Source organism: Pithys albifrons, chromosome 29 (genome assembly GCF_047495875.1).
Source record: "Pithys albifrons albifrons isolate INPA30051 chromosome 29, PitAlb_v1, whole genome shotgun sequence".
Taxonomy (NCBI): domain Eukaryota; kingdom Metazoa; phylum Chordata; class Aves; order Passeriformes; family Thamnophilidae; genus Pithys; species Pithys albifrons.
In genome coordinates, this window is record NC_092486.1 from 5,013,671 (window position 1) to 5,028,837 (window position 15,167).

The 15,167-nt window shown below is 54.1% G+C and overlaps 2 protein-coding genes across 4 annotated transcripts; both read left to right on the top strand.

Annotated features, from left to right (window-relative positions):
- The first annotated feature begins 485 nt into the window (after positions 1–485).
- LOC139683787 (disintegrin and metalloproteinase domain-containing protein 32-like) lies at positions 486–7,494 on the top strand. 2 transcript variants are annotated; one of them, XM_071579200.1, is made up of 17 exons: positions 486–544; positions 681–757; positions 886–1,072; positions 1,266–1,331; positions 1,598–1,669; positions 2,283–2,449; positions 2,877–2,958; positions 3,116–3,252; positions 3,845–4,031; positions 4,302–4,391; positions 4,673–4,871; positions 5,310–5,418; positions 5,706–5,889; positions 6,202–6,282; positions 6,371–6,488; positions 6,568–6,718; positions 6,918–7,195. In XM_071579200.1, the coding sequence occupies exons 1-17, from the start codon at positions 497–499 to the stop codon at positions 7,090–7,092; spliced, it is 2,130 nt and encodes a 709-aa protein (XP_071435301.1). In that variant the 5' UTR covers positions 486–496; the 3' UTR covers positions 7,093–7,195. The 2 variants fall into 2 exon arrangements, with proteins under 2 accessions (XP_071435301.1, XP_071435300.1); XM_071579199.1 differs by having other exon boundaries at positions 6,371–6,718; positions 6,918–7,494.
- Positions 7,495–7,646: 152 nt separating this feature from the next.
- Positions 7,647–14,483, top strand: IDO2 (indoleamine 2,3-dioxygenase 2). Of its 2 annotated transcripts, none has more exons than XM_071579201.1 (10): positions 7,647–8,094; positions 8,620–8,711; positions 9,285–9,404; positions 9,609–9,727; positions 10,047–10,061; positions 10,485–10,584; positions 10,782–10,899; positions 11,019–11,070; positions 12,837–12,985; positions 13,749–14,483. In XM_071579201.1, the coding sequence occupies exons 1-10, from the start codon at positions 7,713–7,715 to the stop codon at positions 14,117–14,119; spliced, it is 1,518 nt and encodes a 505-aa protein (XP_071435302.1). In that variant the 5' UTR covers positions 7,647–7,712; the 3' UTR covers positions 14,120–14,483. The 2 variants fall into 2 exon arrangements, with proteins under 2 accessions (XP_071435302.1, XP_071435304.1); XM_071579203.1 differs by having other exon boundaries at positions 7,996–8,094; positions 8,616–8,711.
- Positions 14,484–15,167: the final 684 nt, after the last annotated feature.

Genomic DNA, 15,167 nt, shown 5'->3' on the forward strand with positions numbered 1-15,167 from the left:
GGTTCCAACCCAGATCACGATCCCACAGCAGCTGCCGGTGAACGGGACAGCCGGGACGAGGCTGCAGCAGGTACGGTGCTGGGGGGCTCGGGGTGGAAGAGGGGGCAGGTGGGGGGAAGTGTGAGGTCTTCAGCTGCAGAGGAGGGCTGGGAGGGTACAGATGTGCTGGCAGCTGTCACGTGTCACCACAGCACAGCTGCCAACACTGCAATGGCTGCGCTGGCTGCGTACTCATCCTGTGATTACAACTCCCTGATTCTCCTCTTCTCTACTTTTCTGCACACACAAGGACACGGTGTCCTATGTCCTGAGGATCGAGGGGAGGCCATACACCATCCACCTGCAGCAGCAGTGAGTTCAGTCACTGCCCCATTCCCCAGTGGCTGCAGGACCTGCAAGAAGCTTGAGGAGCTCAGGGTAATGGATGTTGTTGTAAGTGCTTCACTCTGCACCTTTCTCTTGTAGTGCCTTTTTATCTGAAGATTTCCAGATTTACATGTCAAACAAGGAGGGTGCTTTTCATCCTGAGTCAGCCCACATCAAGGTAACCTGGCCTTGCTTTCGGGTGCTTGTAGAATAGTTTTTCACAGCATGGACCTCTGTCCAGCTGTCTGGGTGATGGGTGAGGGAATTGCCTTCCCAGCCATGGAAGGGGCTTCCTGTCCTCTCTCATGTTGTAGGGAGGCTGCCACTACTGGGGTTACATCGATGGCTTCCCCAGCTCGACAGTGACCCTCAGCACCTGCTCAGGGCTCAGGTAAAGTGCCACCACATCCCTTTGCTGCCCTGCCTGCAGGTGCTGCAGGGCCTTTGCCATGGGGACCCCATGGATGATGGCCAGAAGGCTGTGCCAGGGGCAAATGTCCAGTGCCACTGCCTTGGCAGGGGTTTGTTGCAGTTTGAGAACGTCAGCTACGGAATTGAGCCCCTGGACTATTCCCCTGCATTCCAGCACCTCGTGTATCGAGTGGGCAAGGAGGACACAGCAGGTTCCTTCCTGGCCCCCAGCCCTCCTGGGACAGGGCTGGGTGGGCTGGTGGCAGAGGAGACATCAGCCCACGAGGATGATGAGGTGAGCGGTGCCTGTTCTCACAGCGCTGCCGTTGTCCCCGTCCCATGAGGAGGAGCCTGATCCTGCAGGAAGCTTTGGCCAGACAGCTGGACACAAGCTCTGAAGGGAGACTTGGGCAGCACACAACAAAGAGCAGCTGGGGGGTGACAGAGAACACAGGAATCCATACATTAAAGCCCATTTTCTCTTTCAGCCCCTCTCAGCCACAGCACAATCTCCCAAGTACCTCACAGTGTACGTGGTTTTGGACAAGGCTTTGGTAAGTCTGTGCAAGACTCATTCTTCTTGTCTCTGCCTGACTTCTGTGAGCATGGAAATGGTGCCATTTCCCAGCTTTTACATGGATTTGTTTTCCCTTTTGAAAAGTTACGTGTACTGTAGATTTTGTAGGAAAGAAGGAGTGCAAATGTGTAGTTCACATCTCCATGTCTGGGTGTTGGGAATCATTTCAGTGTTCCAGTATTGTTCTGCTTCACCCTGGTAATCACCTTGTCTGCACTTACATCCTCTTGGGTTGTTTTTCAGTACAACTATATGGGGTCGGATCCAAATGCTGCCACACAGAAGATAATCCAGGCTTTCAATTTAGTCAACAATGTGAGTTTTAAAGTCTGGTTTGTATTGCAGTAAGATGGGGGGTGGGGTTTACATTAGTAGTGATCACCTTTCTCAGTTGCTTTTAGGTTTAGTAGGAGGTTATGTTAAAAAAATTTCAGGTTTCCCAAGAAGGTTTTTCCTCTGGACACATCAGTCTGCTGCAAAAGAACATCCTTCCCTTTGCAGTGGCTGTGGATCATGCAGAAGTGCAGAAACACAGGCAATTTGCCTTAGGGCAGCCAAAAAACAGTGTTTTGAAGCCACCTGGGTTGCTCCCCTCTGTGTGCAGCAGATCCCTGATCTCACTGTTCCAATAACCTGCTTCCTCATAAGCAAGTTCCAGTCCTGTTCCTCACTTCACTGGTGCCATTATGGTTCATGTGTTAATGAGAAATTACTCCCAAAACTCTTAACACCTTCCTATGAAGTTATTTGGGTTTGGCTCAGGCCTCTTGCTGTATCTTTTTAATTTAAGGTGTGTTCATTCTTCTTGGCTACAGATGCCATTGAGGGACTGGCAGCAGCAATTGGCTTTTCCCACATATTTGTGCACAGAGTGGAGACTCTGTGCAAAAGGAAGGTGTGTGAGCAGGTGTTTCCTTTCTGCTTTCAGATGTTTAAGCCCCTCAACATCACCATTGTGCTGTCCTCCCTGGAGCTGTGGGCAGAGGGGGATAAAATCCTGACAGCAGGGGACACAGATGACCTTCTGCAGCGATTTTTACAGTGGAAACAGTTGTCTCTGGAGCTGCGGGCACATGACATCACTTCTCTCTTAGGGTAAGATGATGGTTCCTTATCATTAAAGGTTACATGGTAGAGATCAGTCAAACCAATGTAGGTTGAACTACAAAGACTTCCATGACTAATGTTTTTTTTAAAAAGCCCCATTTCTTAACATTCTTTCTAATTTGCTAATATTCTGGAAGTATTTCTTACAAGACACTCCTTCCAACCAACCCTTCAGTGGCAGTGCAGCAAGACATGGTGATGCCATCCATCCCACCTGCCCTGGCTGAGGAGATGCTCCACAGGCCCCTGGCACAGGGACAGTGACAGCCCCAGTCCCTCCTGGCACCAGACACTGGCCCCCCACCACACAGAGCAGTCAGGGCCACTGGAGGGGACTTGGACTGTAGAGACCCAGGATTCCCACAGTGGTGGCCTGTCCTGGGCTGGATGACCAATGACCACATCTCTGTTCCAGGTACAGGGACCAAGGACCATTTGTGAGTGCAACAGCTCTGGGAAATGCGTGTCAGAGAGATGCCTCAGCTGCAGTGACCCTGGTACAGTCCCCCACCTGTCCCCTGCCAGCCCACATGGCTGTGAACCCAGAGCTTGCCCGTGGGGATGAGTGGGAGCGTGAGGAAGTATCCGTGTCCAGAACAGGGGTGTCCACAGGGAATGCTCAGCTGTGGCAGCCTGGCTCTCTCCTCCCTCTAGTACCACAGGAACGTGACACTGGAGTCCTTCTCCGTCCTCCTGGCACAGGTGCTGGGCCGCAGCCTGGGCATGAGCTCCGATGGTTCCCGAGCCTGTGGCTGCCCTGGGCGCGTTTGCCTCATGAGCCCCGAGGCGCTGTGAGTTGGCAGGGCTGTTCCTGCCCACAGGTGTACAGGGGGCTGGAGATGGTTGCAGGGTTGTGCCCTTGTCAGAGTGATCCTCAACAAATGTCATTCCATTGCAAAAATTACAACAAGTCGTGCAGTTAAGGTTAGGATTAGGAATCGTGGAATCATTTGGGTTGGAAAAGACCTCCAAGACCATCAAGTCCAACCTTTGACCCATCACCACCTTGTCAACTAGACCAGAGCACTTTGTGCCATGTCCAGTCATTCCTTGAACTCCTCCAGGGATGGTGACTCCACCACCTCCCTGGGTGGCCCCTTCCAATGCTTGAATACCCCCTCAGTGAAGAAATACCTGCTTTTGTTCCTTTAAGAAGGAAAAAAAATAATAGAAATAGCAATTCAGTGCTTAATTTGACAAAAAGAGACCTTTGCTCTCCAAAATGAAGGTATTTATATTTCTCAGTCTCTGTCAATAATGAGCTTTAATATCAGGTGAACTGACAGACCCCTAGGCCCATGTGCCCTTGACTGGCACAGAGGTTTGGAGACAGCGAGGGGTGGTGAATGTGTAACACATAAACTGATAATTGCTTTATTTTAGGCATTTCAGTGGGGCAAAAACATTTAGTAACTGCAGTGTCAGGGACTTTGAGACCTTCCTGAAGCAGGGCAGAGGCTCCTGCCTTTTCAACAGACCACGCTTGACCCGCCTGTCCCACCGGAGCGCGGCCTTTTGTGGCAATGGCGTGGTGGAGCCGGGCGAGCAGTGCGACTGCTGGACGAGCACGGTGGGTGCCACGGCTAAATCCCTGCAGCTGTGCCCTGGGTGCGTGTGGAATGATGATCCCTTTAGACTGAGGGCCTCACTGCAGCAGAGACCAGCCCAAGGGGGGTTATGTCAGCTTGGAGATCATCTCTCTGGATTCCATCAGGTTGCAGCTTTGCCCGTTTGTTCTGCTCGATGCTGCCCAAGTGTAGCCTTTTGGGGAGAAGGAGAAAGAGTAGAACCCTGGAGGTACAGAAAAGTAGAGTAACTTGGGTTTGTCATGTTTCCCCAGAAATGCACAAATGACAAGTGCTGCACTAAAACATGTCGACTTAAGCCAGGAGCAAAATGTGCCTCTGGATTGTGTTGTAAAAATTGTCAGGTAAGGCATGTTTTTATAATTATCATAAAATCATTACTTATTTTTGGAGAACTAGTATGTCTCCATGCTGAGAGGTGGAGCCAAACTTCCTGCTGTGCAATGCGAGAGGCTCCTGGGAACCCTTGAGGGGGAATGTTGCTGGGGGACTGTCCTGGGCCGTGTCACATGCGTGTGGTGACCTGAGCGCCTCAGAGGGGAATCCTGAGGTCATCGTCAGCAGGGGTTGTGTGGGCTCAGGCTGGCAGGCACGTGAGGGACAGATGGCTCTTCTTCCTCTGCAGTTCAGGTGGAAGAACACCCTGTGCCGCCCTGCTGCTGATGCCCAGTGTGACCTGCCCGAGTTCTGCAGCGGCTCCTCCGCGTCCTGCCCACCTGACGTGTACGTGCAGGATGGGCACGACTGCGCACATGGCACCGGCTACTGCTACCGGGGACGCTGCCAGTCCTTGGACCTGCAGTGCCAGCAGATCTATGGGAAAGGTAACAGGCTGTTCTGGTGGTCCTGGTGCCACTGGCACTGCCGGGGGGCAGGGGTGGCTGCAGGATGATGATGCTCAGTTTGTATCTGTGCTCTTCAATGCACTGATCTCAGGTCAGAGTGGGGCACCAGGAGGGAAGGGCACAGCCTTAGGAAAGTGTTTCAAGCTTGGTTTTGGCCCTAGTTAATGAAGTCTCTCAGTGCTTCAGAGATAACAGTGGGAACAGTAAAAAGCTGATTATTATCTGTGGGCAAACTCACTCAGAGAACTGCCCCATTTGCTACTCCCTTGCTGATTTCTGGGGTTCAGGGACTGCTGGGGTTTTGGCAGGGCTGGGACAGGTATGTTTTCTCTAATTAAATTTTGAAAAATGAAGTTATTATAATATATCCCTTTGTGTTCCTTTAAATTATAATAAATATTATTACTAAACTTGTAGATTCAAAGCATGCTCCTGTGGTCTGTTATGAGGAGATCAACAGCCAGCGGGACAGATTTGGGCACTGCGGGTTCAAGAAAGGACGTGGGTACCAACCCTGTTCTTGGAGGTATGTTGGGGAGGGGACACTGGCTCTGCCAAATGCATGTTTAACTGGGACTGGACAGTTAAGGGGAATGTCAAAGCTCCAGTTTATAGCAGAGATTTGTGAAGCAATAAATAGCTCTCTGTGTGTTCTTCTGGCATCTCTCCTTATGTCACAGATCCTCTCCTGGACCTCCCAGACCTGCTGATGTTTTCTCACCTTGCTCCAGACTGTGCTATTTAATGTTCCAATGTTTATCAGGCAGTACCTGTGTGTGTGTGACACACATCCTGTGCAAATTGGCTTTCCAGGAGTCTCAGGTGTGGGAAGTTAGTCTGCACATACCCATCCAACAAGCCCTTCCCATCAGCTGCTGCTGCCGTGATTTACGCCCAAGTGAAGGAGCATTTGTGTGTCTCTCTGAATTATCTGAATGCATCAGAATTGCTGGATCCACTTCTAGTTCCACCAGGGACAAAGTGTGGCTCTGGAAGGGTGAGGAAACATTTTGTTATCATCTGAAATTACAAATATAAACTGTAAATATTAGCAAGGTTTTAGAAACACAGTGCTCCTTGCAGCAGTGTGCCTGATATTCAAAAACACTATAAAATCATGCAAATGTTGCATTAAAGGTTTGGTGGGGTGTAAGCACAAGGCATGACCCAGACTCAGGGCAGAACTGTAGCTTTTATTGTTTTTTTTTAGAAATAGTGTGTTTTCTTCCTCTTTTGGGCCATGGGCTGACATGCTGAGCACTGTGCATGTCAGGCAGTGCTGGGCTGAAGCTGCTGTGGTTTTTCCCAGGTGTGCATAAACAACACGTGTCACCCACACTCGGTGCTGGGGTCCAGCTGTGACAGCGAAGCGAAGTGCCATGGCCACGGTGTGAGTCACACGGGGGCTGAGGAAGCTGGAGTGGGGCAGGTTGTATGAGTTCATTGCACACATGTACCCCCACCCCTGGATCTTCCAGGTGTGCAACAGCAAGGGCAATTGCCACTGCCACCCAGGCTGGAGGCCCCCTGACTGCCAGAAAAAGGGATCCTCCTTGGGGGGCAGCGTGGACAGTGGCTTCCAGCTGATGGAGAAGGGTGAGTGTAGGCAGCTCTGGTGGGATGGCATAGGCAGGGGTGGTAGTGCCCTGTGCTCAGCTGGACTGTCTCCTGCCAGGCCTGCCCCTGCTGGAGGATGGGGAGCTGGCCTGGCTGGTGCTGGGCTACAGCCTCGTCCTGCTTGTCCTGGCCGCGGCCATCGTGCTCATCCTGTGGCATCAGGAGGTGCTGGGATGGTGCCATGGGCAGAAACCACCAGGCACAAAGGAGTGAGTGGGGCCCTGCCTGGGGCTGGATTCTCAGGGAGAGATGGGGGTGTGGGAGAGGACCATGATGTTCCCCAGGAGAGGATGAGGTGATTCCCAGGGGGCACATGAGGATATTCCCCAGGGCTGAGGTGACCCTGGGGGACTGAGGTGCTCCTCAAGTCAAGTCTGGGCTGAGGCACCACTCCAAGTCTCCCCACAGCACCAGCCAGAACATGGACAGGGAGCTGGATCCAGATCTGGAGATGAACCTGGAGCCAGATCCAGACCCAGAGCTGCAGATAGACCTGGAGCTGGAGGCAGACCCAGACCCAGAGCTGAAGACAGACATGGACCCAGCACTGGACCTGGAGCTGGGGCAGCACCACAGGCACTAACTAAAGGCATTGGGCAAAGCTGGTGTTGCAGCAGCTGCCCTGTGGTTTTATGCTTATGTAGTTTGTGTATTTTGTCAGAGGGGCCACAGCCACTCACGTCCTGCTGCCTGTACCCCCCTGGCCCTTCCCTTCCCAAGCACCCACAGCGCCTTCACCCCTGTCTGCATAGGCAGCACATGCTGCTGTTTTTTCCCCCAGGCAGCTGCTGTTTGGGAAGACCCCACTCAGAGCATCCTGCTGAGCCCACCCCCAGACCCAGTGGGCTGCCCCAGTGACCCCCAGCACTGAGGACCCTGTCCTGCCTAGTGCTGGGCTGGAGCAGCTTTTGGCAGTGCCAGGGAGCTTGTGCCACCACAGCCAGCCCACAGGAAGAGTGGGAGATGGATGTGGGGTCCCAGCCTCATTAGGTCCCCTCCGGCCCTGTTTCATCCATCTCCAGCCAGATGATGGCATGAGCCTCCCAGGTTGGCTCCTGCCTGTCACCATTAGGTCAGCAGCCCATGGCACACAAGTGTGACATTGCCACAGTCGTGGGGAACCCCAGCTGCAGAGACAATGTCCCTGAGGTGCCACACCAGGCCACCTCTGTGCAGCATCCTGTGGGAGCCTGACAGCCCTTCATGTGGTCCATGTGGGAGCTACTCACAGCCCCTGTCCATGGCCAGGGAGGTCCCCCACGCCGTCTCCATGGGACAGAGATCAATGTTTGCTCCACAACAAAGCTTTATCTGGAACCTTTACCCGTGTTTGCTCAGCCCCTCTGGCCATTGGGTGGCCAAGCCCTGGCTCCCCCCAGGACAAGGTACGCTCCCGCTGCCGGGACACGCGGCGCTGGCTCAGCACATACTGGCAGAGGGGCAGCCAGGCCACAGCACATCCCCACCCCACGGCCAGTGTCTGGCAATGGAGGCCAGCCATGGCACGGAGGAGCCCCCACTGCCTCTGGAGCTGTCCAGGTTCCAGATCTCCGAGGAGTTTGGCTTCTTGCTTCCCGATCCTCTGGTAGGAGCCTGCTGTGCCTCCCTCATCTACAGGCTGCAGGAGGCAGGGAGGAAAACGGGGATTGTGAGTGGCTTTCTAGGTGGGGGTTGGTTTAGCATTTTGCTGTAACGGTTTGCAAAGAGCGGTGAGGGAGGCAGGTGCTGTTTTGGCACAAGCAGTTTCATTAGGACAAATGCCTCACTGGAAAATTATGGAAGTGGCTGCAGCAAGTGACATGGGGGAGAGGAGAATGAGCTGTGCCATCTACACAGTGGCCTTGGCTTTACAGGATTTTGGGGACCACAAGAAGAGCAGTCCCTCTGCAGGTCTCCTGTGCCCAAAGTGGGGCCATTTAACTCTGGGCTGTCTCCACAGTGGGAGTGCACAGGGACAGACAGATCATGTTCATCATCCATTAATTTGTGACCACGCAGGCTCGTGTTACAGGAGAGGGAACCAGACACAAGCCATCAGCTGTGATGTTCAAGGCTGGGTGAGTGCTGGGCACGTTCACAGCCCTCCCTCTGCTTCTCTCCACCAAGACAGAGCTGCCGGCGCCCTTCAGCCCCTGGATGGAGATCGCCCAGGAACTGCCCCAGCTGATCGCGAGCAATCAGCTCCGCTCACGTGTTCACCAGGTACCGTGTTCTCCTTCCTGGCTCTGGAGCTTTCTCAAACCTTGGTCTGACACAGCAGCATCTGCAAAACGCGAAGAAAAGCAACCCGGCAGCGCCGACGTGTCCTGAGCCAGGACTGACACCAGGCGACAGCAAAGCCTTAATTAACATCGGCACTGAAATAACTCCCGCGGCAGATCCAGGGATGCAGCAGCCAGCGAGGGCTGGAGCAGGCGAGTAGGGAGCCCTCTAGGTGTCACAAGAGCCGCGTTTCATACCAGCCATGCACCCTGCCAAGGAGCCCAGGTCCTCCCTGTGTCCCCCAGCCAGGCTGGACCCCCCTGGCACATAGGGATCAGCACCAGGAAGAGGGATGCCTTTTTGAGGAAAATCCTGTGGATTACTGTCCCTGCCCTGCTCACAAACCAGCAAAAGTGGAGCAGGAGCGAATCCTGCAGGATGGGTGGGAAGGGAGGCTTGAAGGTAGGGAGAGGCACTTCAGAGGGTTCACCCCAGCTGGTGGGGCAGCTCCCAGCCACGGGGGCCCTTGGCATTGCTGGCACTGCCCCTTGCTCCCAAGGGTTTCCCTGGCAGATGCCGCAGCTCAGCACGCAGCACCTCCGGGGACATGAGGAGCTCCACTTGGCACACCTGGTGCTCAGCTTCATCACCATGGGCTACGTGTGGCAGGAGGGCGAGGAGGGCACCGTGCAGGTAAAGGCAATGCAGAGCACATGCACCTGCTCCTTGGGATCTGAGGCTGATGCTGCTCACATGGAACTCATCCCAGTGGAGCAAAGTCCCTTTCCTGTGGCTGCAGCAGGAGTCTGTCCCCTCCTGTCTGGCTGGTGCCCACACGTGTTCACCTTTTATCACCTGACAGTGTCCCCATCTCCCCCTGTGCTTTGTGCCATTCAGGTCCTGCCCCGAAATCTTGCTGTCCCCTACTGGGAGGTCTCAGAGGCCCTGGGCCTCCCACCCATCCTCAGCCACGCAGACTTTGTGTTGGCCAACTGGAGGAGGAAGGACCCCAACGGGTAAATGGGCAAAGCGTGGCTCTTCCCGCGGTCGGGCAGCAGCAATGAGCAGGTGCTGGGACAGATGGTTCCCAAACTGCTCCTATTCTGCCAAAACCCCTTGAATCCCGCCATGGCTGAGGTGGGCCTCATGGGTGGACACAGAAACCCTGTGGGGACATGGGTGCTTCTGGGAGCACACCCTGGGAACAGCTCCTCTATTCCCTGCAAAGCACAGCCCATCACTGGAACAATTTATAAACAATTTATAATGCCTTTCTCTTTCTCTCTCTCTCCCTTTTCTTGTACATTTTGTTGGCCATAACTGAAATGCCTTCAGGCCTCTGGAAATTGAGTAAGTAGTTAAGATGCTCATTTTTTTTCTAGCGGTGTTGGTTTTGTTTGGATTGACTCAGCTCTCCAGCACTGCAGGGTTCTGCTTAGGCTGAACCTCTCTTGATGTGCGTGCACAACAGAAACAGTGCTTTGTCTCACAAATGTCACTGCAAAGACAGCAAAGTGACTGCAGTGGGCTGCTCTGTCCCTGCAGATCCAGCACCCAAGGGCCATGGAAAGGTCATGGAGGTGGTGGGTCTCTCTAAACCAGAGCAGCCCTGCTCCCCTTTTGCTCTGTGCCAGCTCCTCTCTGCCTGTGGTGCAGATAAAAGGCTCTGCAGCCTGGGAGGGTTTTGTTCCAAGGGCTCAGCAGGTCCTGTGTTGTGCAGGGAAATCCTGAGCCATAACCCCGCTAATCTCTCTCCTTGGCTGCTCTGTGCAGGAACCTGGACACCATCATCAAACTGCCTGGTGGGGAGAGCCTGCGGGGCTTCATCCTCGTCACCCTCCTGGTTGAGAAGGCAGCTGTGCCTGGCATTAAGGTGGGTACCGCCCTGTCCCAGGGCTTTTTGCTCACCTGGAGTGGGCCCACAGGTGCATCCACGAGGTGACCCTGTCCCCTGCATGTGGGCTGGGGAAGGGACACAGCTGGTGTGGGTGGCAGCAAGTGTCCAGAGCCGCGGTACACAGACATCCCACTCCCTCATCGACTGGTGTTCTCCCTCCTCCCCTCTCACAGGCAATCATCAGGGCCCTGGGTGCCATCCTGCAGCACGATGAGGAGACCCTGCACAGCGCCCTGGAGGAGCTGGCAGGGGCCATCAAGGCCATGGGCGAGGCCCTGAGGCGGATGCATGGTGAGAGCAGCCCCTGGCTGGTGGGCAGCTCGTGTCTGCACAGCCCTGCATGCACTGCAGCTCATCACACGTGTTGGTGTAACTGCCAGTCACCTCTGACCTGACTGATTTCCTCCTAGATTATGTGGATCCAGCAGTATTCTACGCTGTGATCCGGATCTTTCTCTCTGGGTAAGTGCAGCTCCTTTCCCTTCAGAGCTCCCAGCATTAGGGGGAACTGGGAATGTGCTGGGAAAGTGCAGCTCAGATGGGACATGGGGTACCCCAGGGCAAGGTGGGGACAAGCACTGCATCTGGCAGTGATGCTCCTGAGGGTGTCATGATCCTGTCCATTGGGAGTTCTAGGCACTGGATCTGCTGGACACGGACAGTGGGTGAGGGCTGGGATCTGACCCCCTCCACCCTTTCTCCATCCCACACTTCAGCTCAGCCCTGAGACAGTGTCTGTGCCCCAACAGCCAGAATTGTGCACAAATGAATCATTCCTGCTCTTGGCCAAACGGTTTTGACAGGAGAAGAGGAATTTCTCTTTACTTCCACACTGTGCACACAAAGATGCAAAGCTGAGTGGGGGCTCTTCCCTCTGCACATTAAGGAAACATCCCTAACAAGCCTCTTGCTGCTGCTCTGTTACAATTCTGCCAATTGAAAAAAAGAAAATCCTCTCCAAATACTGCAAAAGCCATTTGGGCAAGGCAGAACCACGGCCTAGAGAGCCCAGTGTGGTGTGTTTACCATCCCTCAGCATCCCTGTGGGGCTGCAGCATCCACAACCACTTGCTCCCGGGCTGCTCAGGGGGTTCTATTTTTGTTTTTCTCCAGAATATCTCAGCATTCCCAAGTCCAAAGGCTCCATGCATCATGATTAAGTGTCTCTCATTTTCTTTATCTAAGCTGACCTTATCTTGATGGTCATCAGCCTGGAAAAACATGCCTTTTAAATTCCCTTCTGCTTATAAGAACTTCCCACTAGTAGAGGTTACTATAAATACAACACTGGGAGAACTAAAAATATTCTGGTATTTGATAATGAATCTATTTTCTCTACAGTTTGTGCAAAATCTGTTCCCTCAGCCCAAGCAGCCAGCACCAAAACCCTCACAGAACGGTGCATTCTGCAGAAGGTCAACAGATATTTTTGTGCCAGACACTTCAGTTCTCTGAAATCGTAACTCTTCCCTTTGTTTGGGAGAGAGCACTTCTCCCTTTCTGCACAATGGGGCTGACAGGGTCTAAGTTCAGGGTGTGTGGAGGCACCAGCGCTGTCGGCTCCTGGCCAGCCCAGGACAAGCAGCTTCAGAGGGAGGAAATCCCATCCCAGCCTTGTTATCTGTGGAGATAAAGAGAGGCAGGCTGACCCAGTCTCTATTTATCCTTTAAATGCTTTGAAAGACATAACCTTGAGTAACAGGAACAAAGAAAAATCCAAAGTACAAGTTTCGGGGGACTTGGAGAAGCATTTGGGTGACTCTGCCTGCTGCTTTTCCAAATGGCCACTGGCATTCAAGGAATTGATGTTGTGCCACTATTGCCCAGACAAATGCCACCTCCCATCTTGTACATCAAGGCAGCTCAGCTCTCACAAACCTTCCCAGGCTGGAGCAGAAGGTGCAGCCAGGCAGGGCAGTGTGTCCCAGCAGCACACCACAGGGTGCTCACCAGGGCATGGTGATCCCAGAGAATGATCCATAGCTTCTGGCACAGGAATATCAAGCATTTCTCCCTACACCCACAGCCTCATTTTGCACCTTGGCACAGCATTTGGTTTCCAAGTTTATCTCCCATTTGAGGAGAGCTGGCACAGCTGAGTGAGGAGGAGGAGATCCATGGGCTGGGCTGGGAAGGTTTCACTCCATCTTGCCAGCCTGGAGTCCCTTCCCACAGGCCCCTGTCTCCAGCCCCACAGCTGCTGCCTGACTGCCCTGTCTCCTTCTCAGCTGGAAGGACAATCCTGCCATGCCAGATGGGCTCATCTATGAAGGGGTGTCCGAGGAGCCCATGGCCTACTCGGGAGGCAGCGCAGCGCAGAGCACGGTCCTGCACGCCTTCGATGAGCTCCTGGGCATCCACCACAGCGAGCACAGCAGTAAGCCACATGCTGTTCCTTTTCCAAAGCAGATCAGGGGCAGAGGAAGAGATGAGCCAGAGCGATTCCCATGGCTGTGCCAGCTCTGCCAGCCAGCAGGACATGTGCCCATCTCACTCTTGCAGAGCACAGCTGGGACCAGGCTCTGCCCAGTTCCTTGGGGAGGAAGGTTATAAACAAGGCTCTGATGGATATTTCCCTACAATGATATTTCCCAAAAGGAAACACTTCTTTTTTTGCATGTCAGCTTTTTACTGAGGTTCTCTATGGGCCCAGAGATGAGAGAGCAGAGCGTGCTGTTGGCATCCTGCCAGGTTTGCCTCATTCACTCACAGAGTTGTGCATTAGTCCACCCCACAACAGAAATATTTACCAGAAATTAGCAAAATTACTCTACTAGCTGAAAAAACAACCCCAAACCAAACCAAAAGGCTGGGAGCAGGGCTAAAACCTGTCTTTTAGGATTAATTTTCTTTTTCACTTAATTGGAAGCAGAGCAGAAGAAGCTGCTCAGGCTGTTGGTACCACCAGCACTGTGGTCCCTGCAATACACACCAGCAGGAATGCTCCAGGCCAGCATAGAATCATAGAATTGATTGGGTTGGAAAAGAACTCTGAGATCATCAAGTCCAACCCTTCGTCCAACTTCAGTCCCTTTACCAGATCATGGCACTCAGTGCCACATCCAGAGCTTCTCTCTGAGAGGTTCAGGAGCCTTTAACCCACTTACCCACAACTTCTTCCTTCCTTTGTTGTCTTGCAGCCTCCTTCCTGCACAGGATGAGGGACTACATGCCCCGGCCCCACCGAGCCTTTGTGGAGGAGATCGGCCGTGCGCCGTCCCTGAGGCAGCACGTGCTCTCCTGCGGGGCCGTGCGGCTCCGCACCGCCTTCAACCGCTGCGTGGCTGCTCTGGCTGACTTCAGGTCCTACCACATCACCATCGTCACCAAGTACATCTCCGTTGCGGCGGCCAAAGCCAAGGCCAGGCGGGCAGAGCCGGGCGCCGGGGCTGGCCCTGCCCTGGGGAAGGCTCCGTCTGCACTGGAGGCCAAAGGGACTGGTGGGTCCCACATCTTCAGCTTCCTCAAGAGCATCAGGGACACCACCAGGGAGGGGATGATAAGCGTCTGACATGCCCTGAGGGTTGGCAAGGGTGCAAAAGGCCAGGCGGCTCCTGCGTTTGTCTGCAAAATCTCCCCTCAGCAGCATCATTCCCCCCTCTGGGACACGAGGAATGTGCTCTGGGCTGGCCAGGGAGGACAGTGCTGCAGCTGCCCTCCAGAAGGCACATAGTGAGCTCAGCATCCTCCTACGGCACGGAGATGGGCACAGTGTCCTCCCGTGGCACTGGGATCAGCACATCGTCCCGAGGCACCAGGATGGGTCCAGCGGGCAGAGCTGTGTCCCTCCCCGCCTGGGGTCGTGGCTGCCGCTGCGCTGCGGGGGCGGCTGGACACGGGTGGGTTACACGGACGAATAAAGCAGTGATTCCCGATCCAGCCGCCTTGCCCAGTCCCGTGTCCGTCGCGACAACCCAGCGCTGCTCCATCGCGAGGTGGCGGCAGAAACCCGCGTTTGGCTGCGGTGCAGACGATCCCGCAGCAGAGGAACGGGGGACAGCAGGAAAACCAAAACACTGACGGGGACTGGGCGGGCTGGGGTGCGTGCGGGGAATAGTGGGGCGAGAAAGGGCTCCCTGCAGCTCCCAGTTCATTAAGGGCTCAGGATGTCACAGGGACAAAGCTGCGCCCCTGGGGCTCACACTGCCTTCAGTCTCAGTGATACCATGCTGTAGCAGGGGACGTGAGGGCACATGGAATCCTTGAGAGGCCAGCAAGGGAAAAATACCTGCTGCAAACACACAGCCCTAACCAGGTACCCACAAAGCTGGGCTGGGTGGGAGGGAAAAGCCTTGCACAAACAGCAGTGCTAAAGCTTTTTTTATAATGCCAGGTGCCTAAGTTGCCCTTTTATAGCAAGAGAGCATGCCCAAATTCCTTGGAATCTGCATCTCGAGGGAATTCAGGCCATATGGCTCCGTTTTGCCTGCCCAGGTTTTGCTGGCACGGCTACCAGAGACAGGTTTCACACCCAATCAGTGTCTTGGTGCAAAAATAGCCCTGGCAGTGCCCCTTCTGCACTACCAGAAGAGAGTCAAGGTCCTTTGAAATGAGGCATC

Bases quoted from the DNA above. Each gene is read 5' to 3' on its own strand.
- LOC139683787 (XM_071579199.1), top strand. From the start codon at position 497: ATGTCAAACAAGGAGGGTGCTTTTCATCCTGAGTCAGCCCACATCAAG. The intron at 1,670-2,282 runs GTGAGTTTTAAA...TTCTGCTTTCAG, and splicing joins CTTTCAATTTAGTCAACAAT to ATGTTTAAGCCCCTCAACAT. The intron at 3,253-3,844 runs GTGAGTTGGCAG...GCTTTATTTTAG, and splicing joins CTCATGAGCCCCGAGGCGCT to GCATTTCAGTGGGGCAAAAA.
- IDO2 (XM_071579201.1), top strand. From the start codon at position 7,713: ATGTGGTCCATGTGGGAGCTACTCACAGCCCCTGTCCATGGCCAGGGA. The intron at 10,900-11,018 runs GTGAGAGCAGCC...ATTTCCTCCTAG, and splicing joins GGCCCTGAGGCGGATGCATG to ATTATGTGGATCCAGCAGTA. The intron at 11,071-12,836 runs GTAAGTGCAGCT...TCTCCTTCTCAG, and splicing joins ATCCGGATCTTTCTCTCTGG to CTGGAAGGACAATCCTGCCA.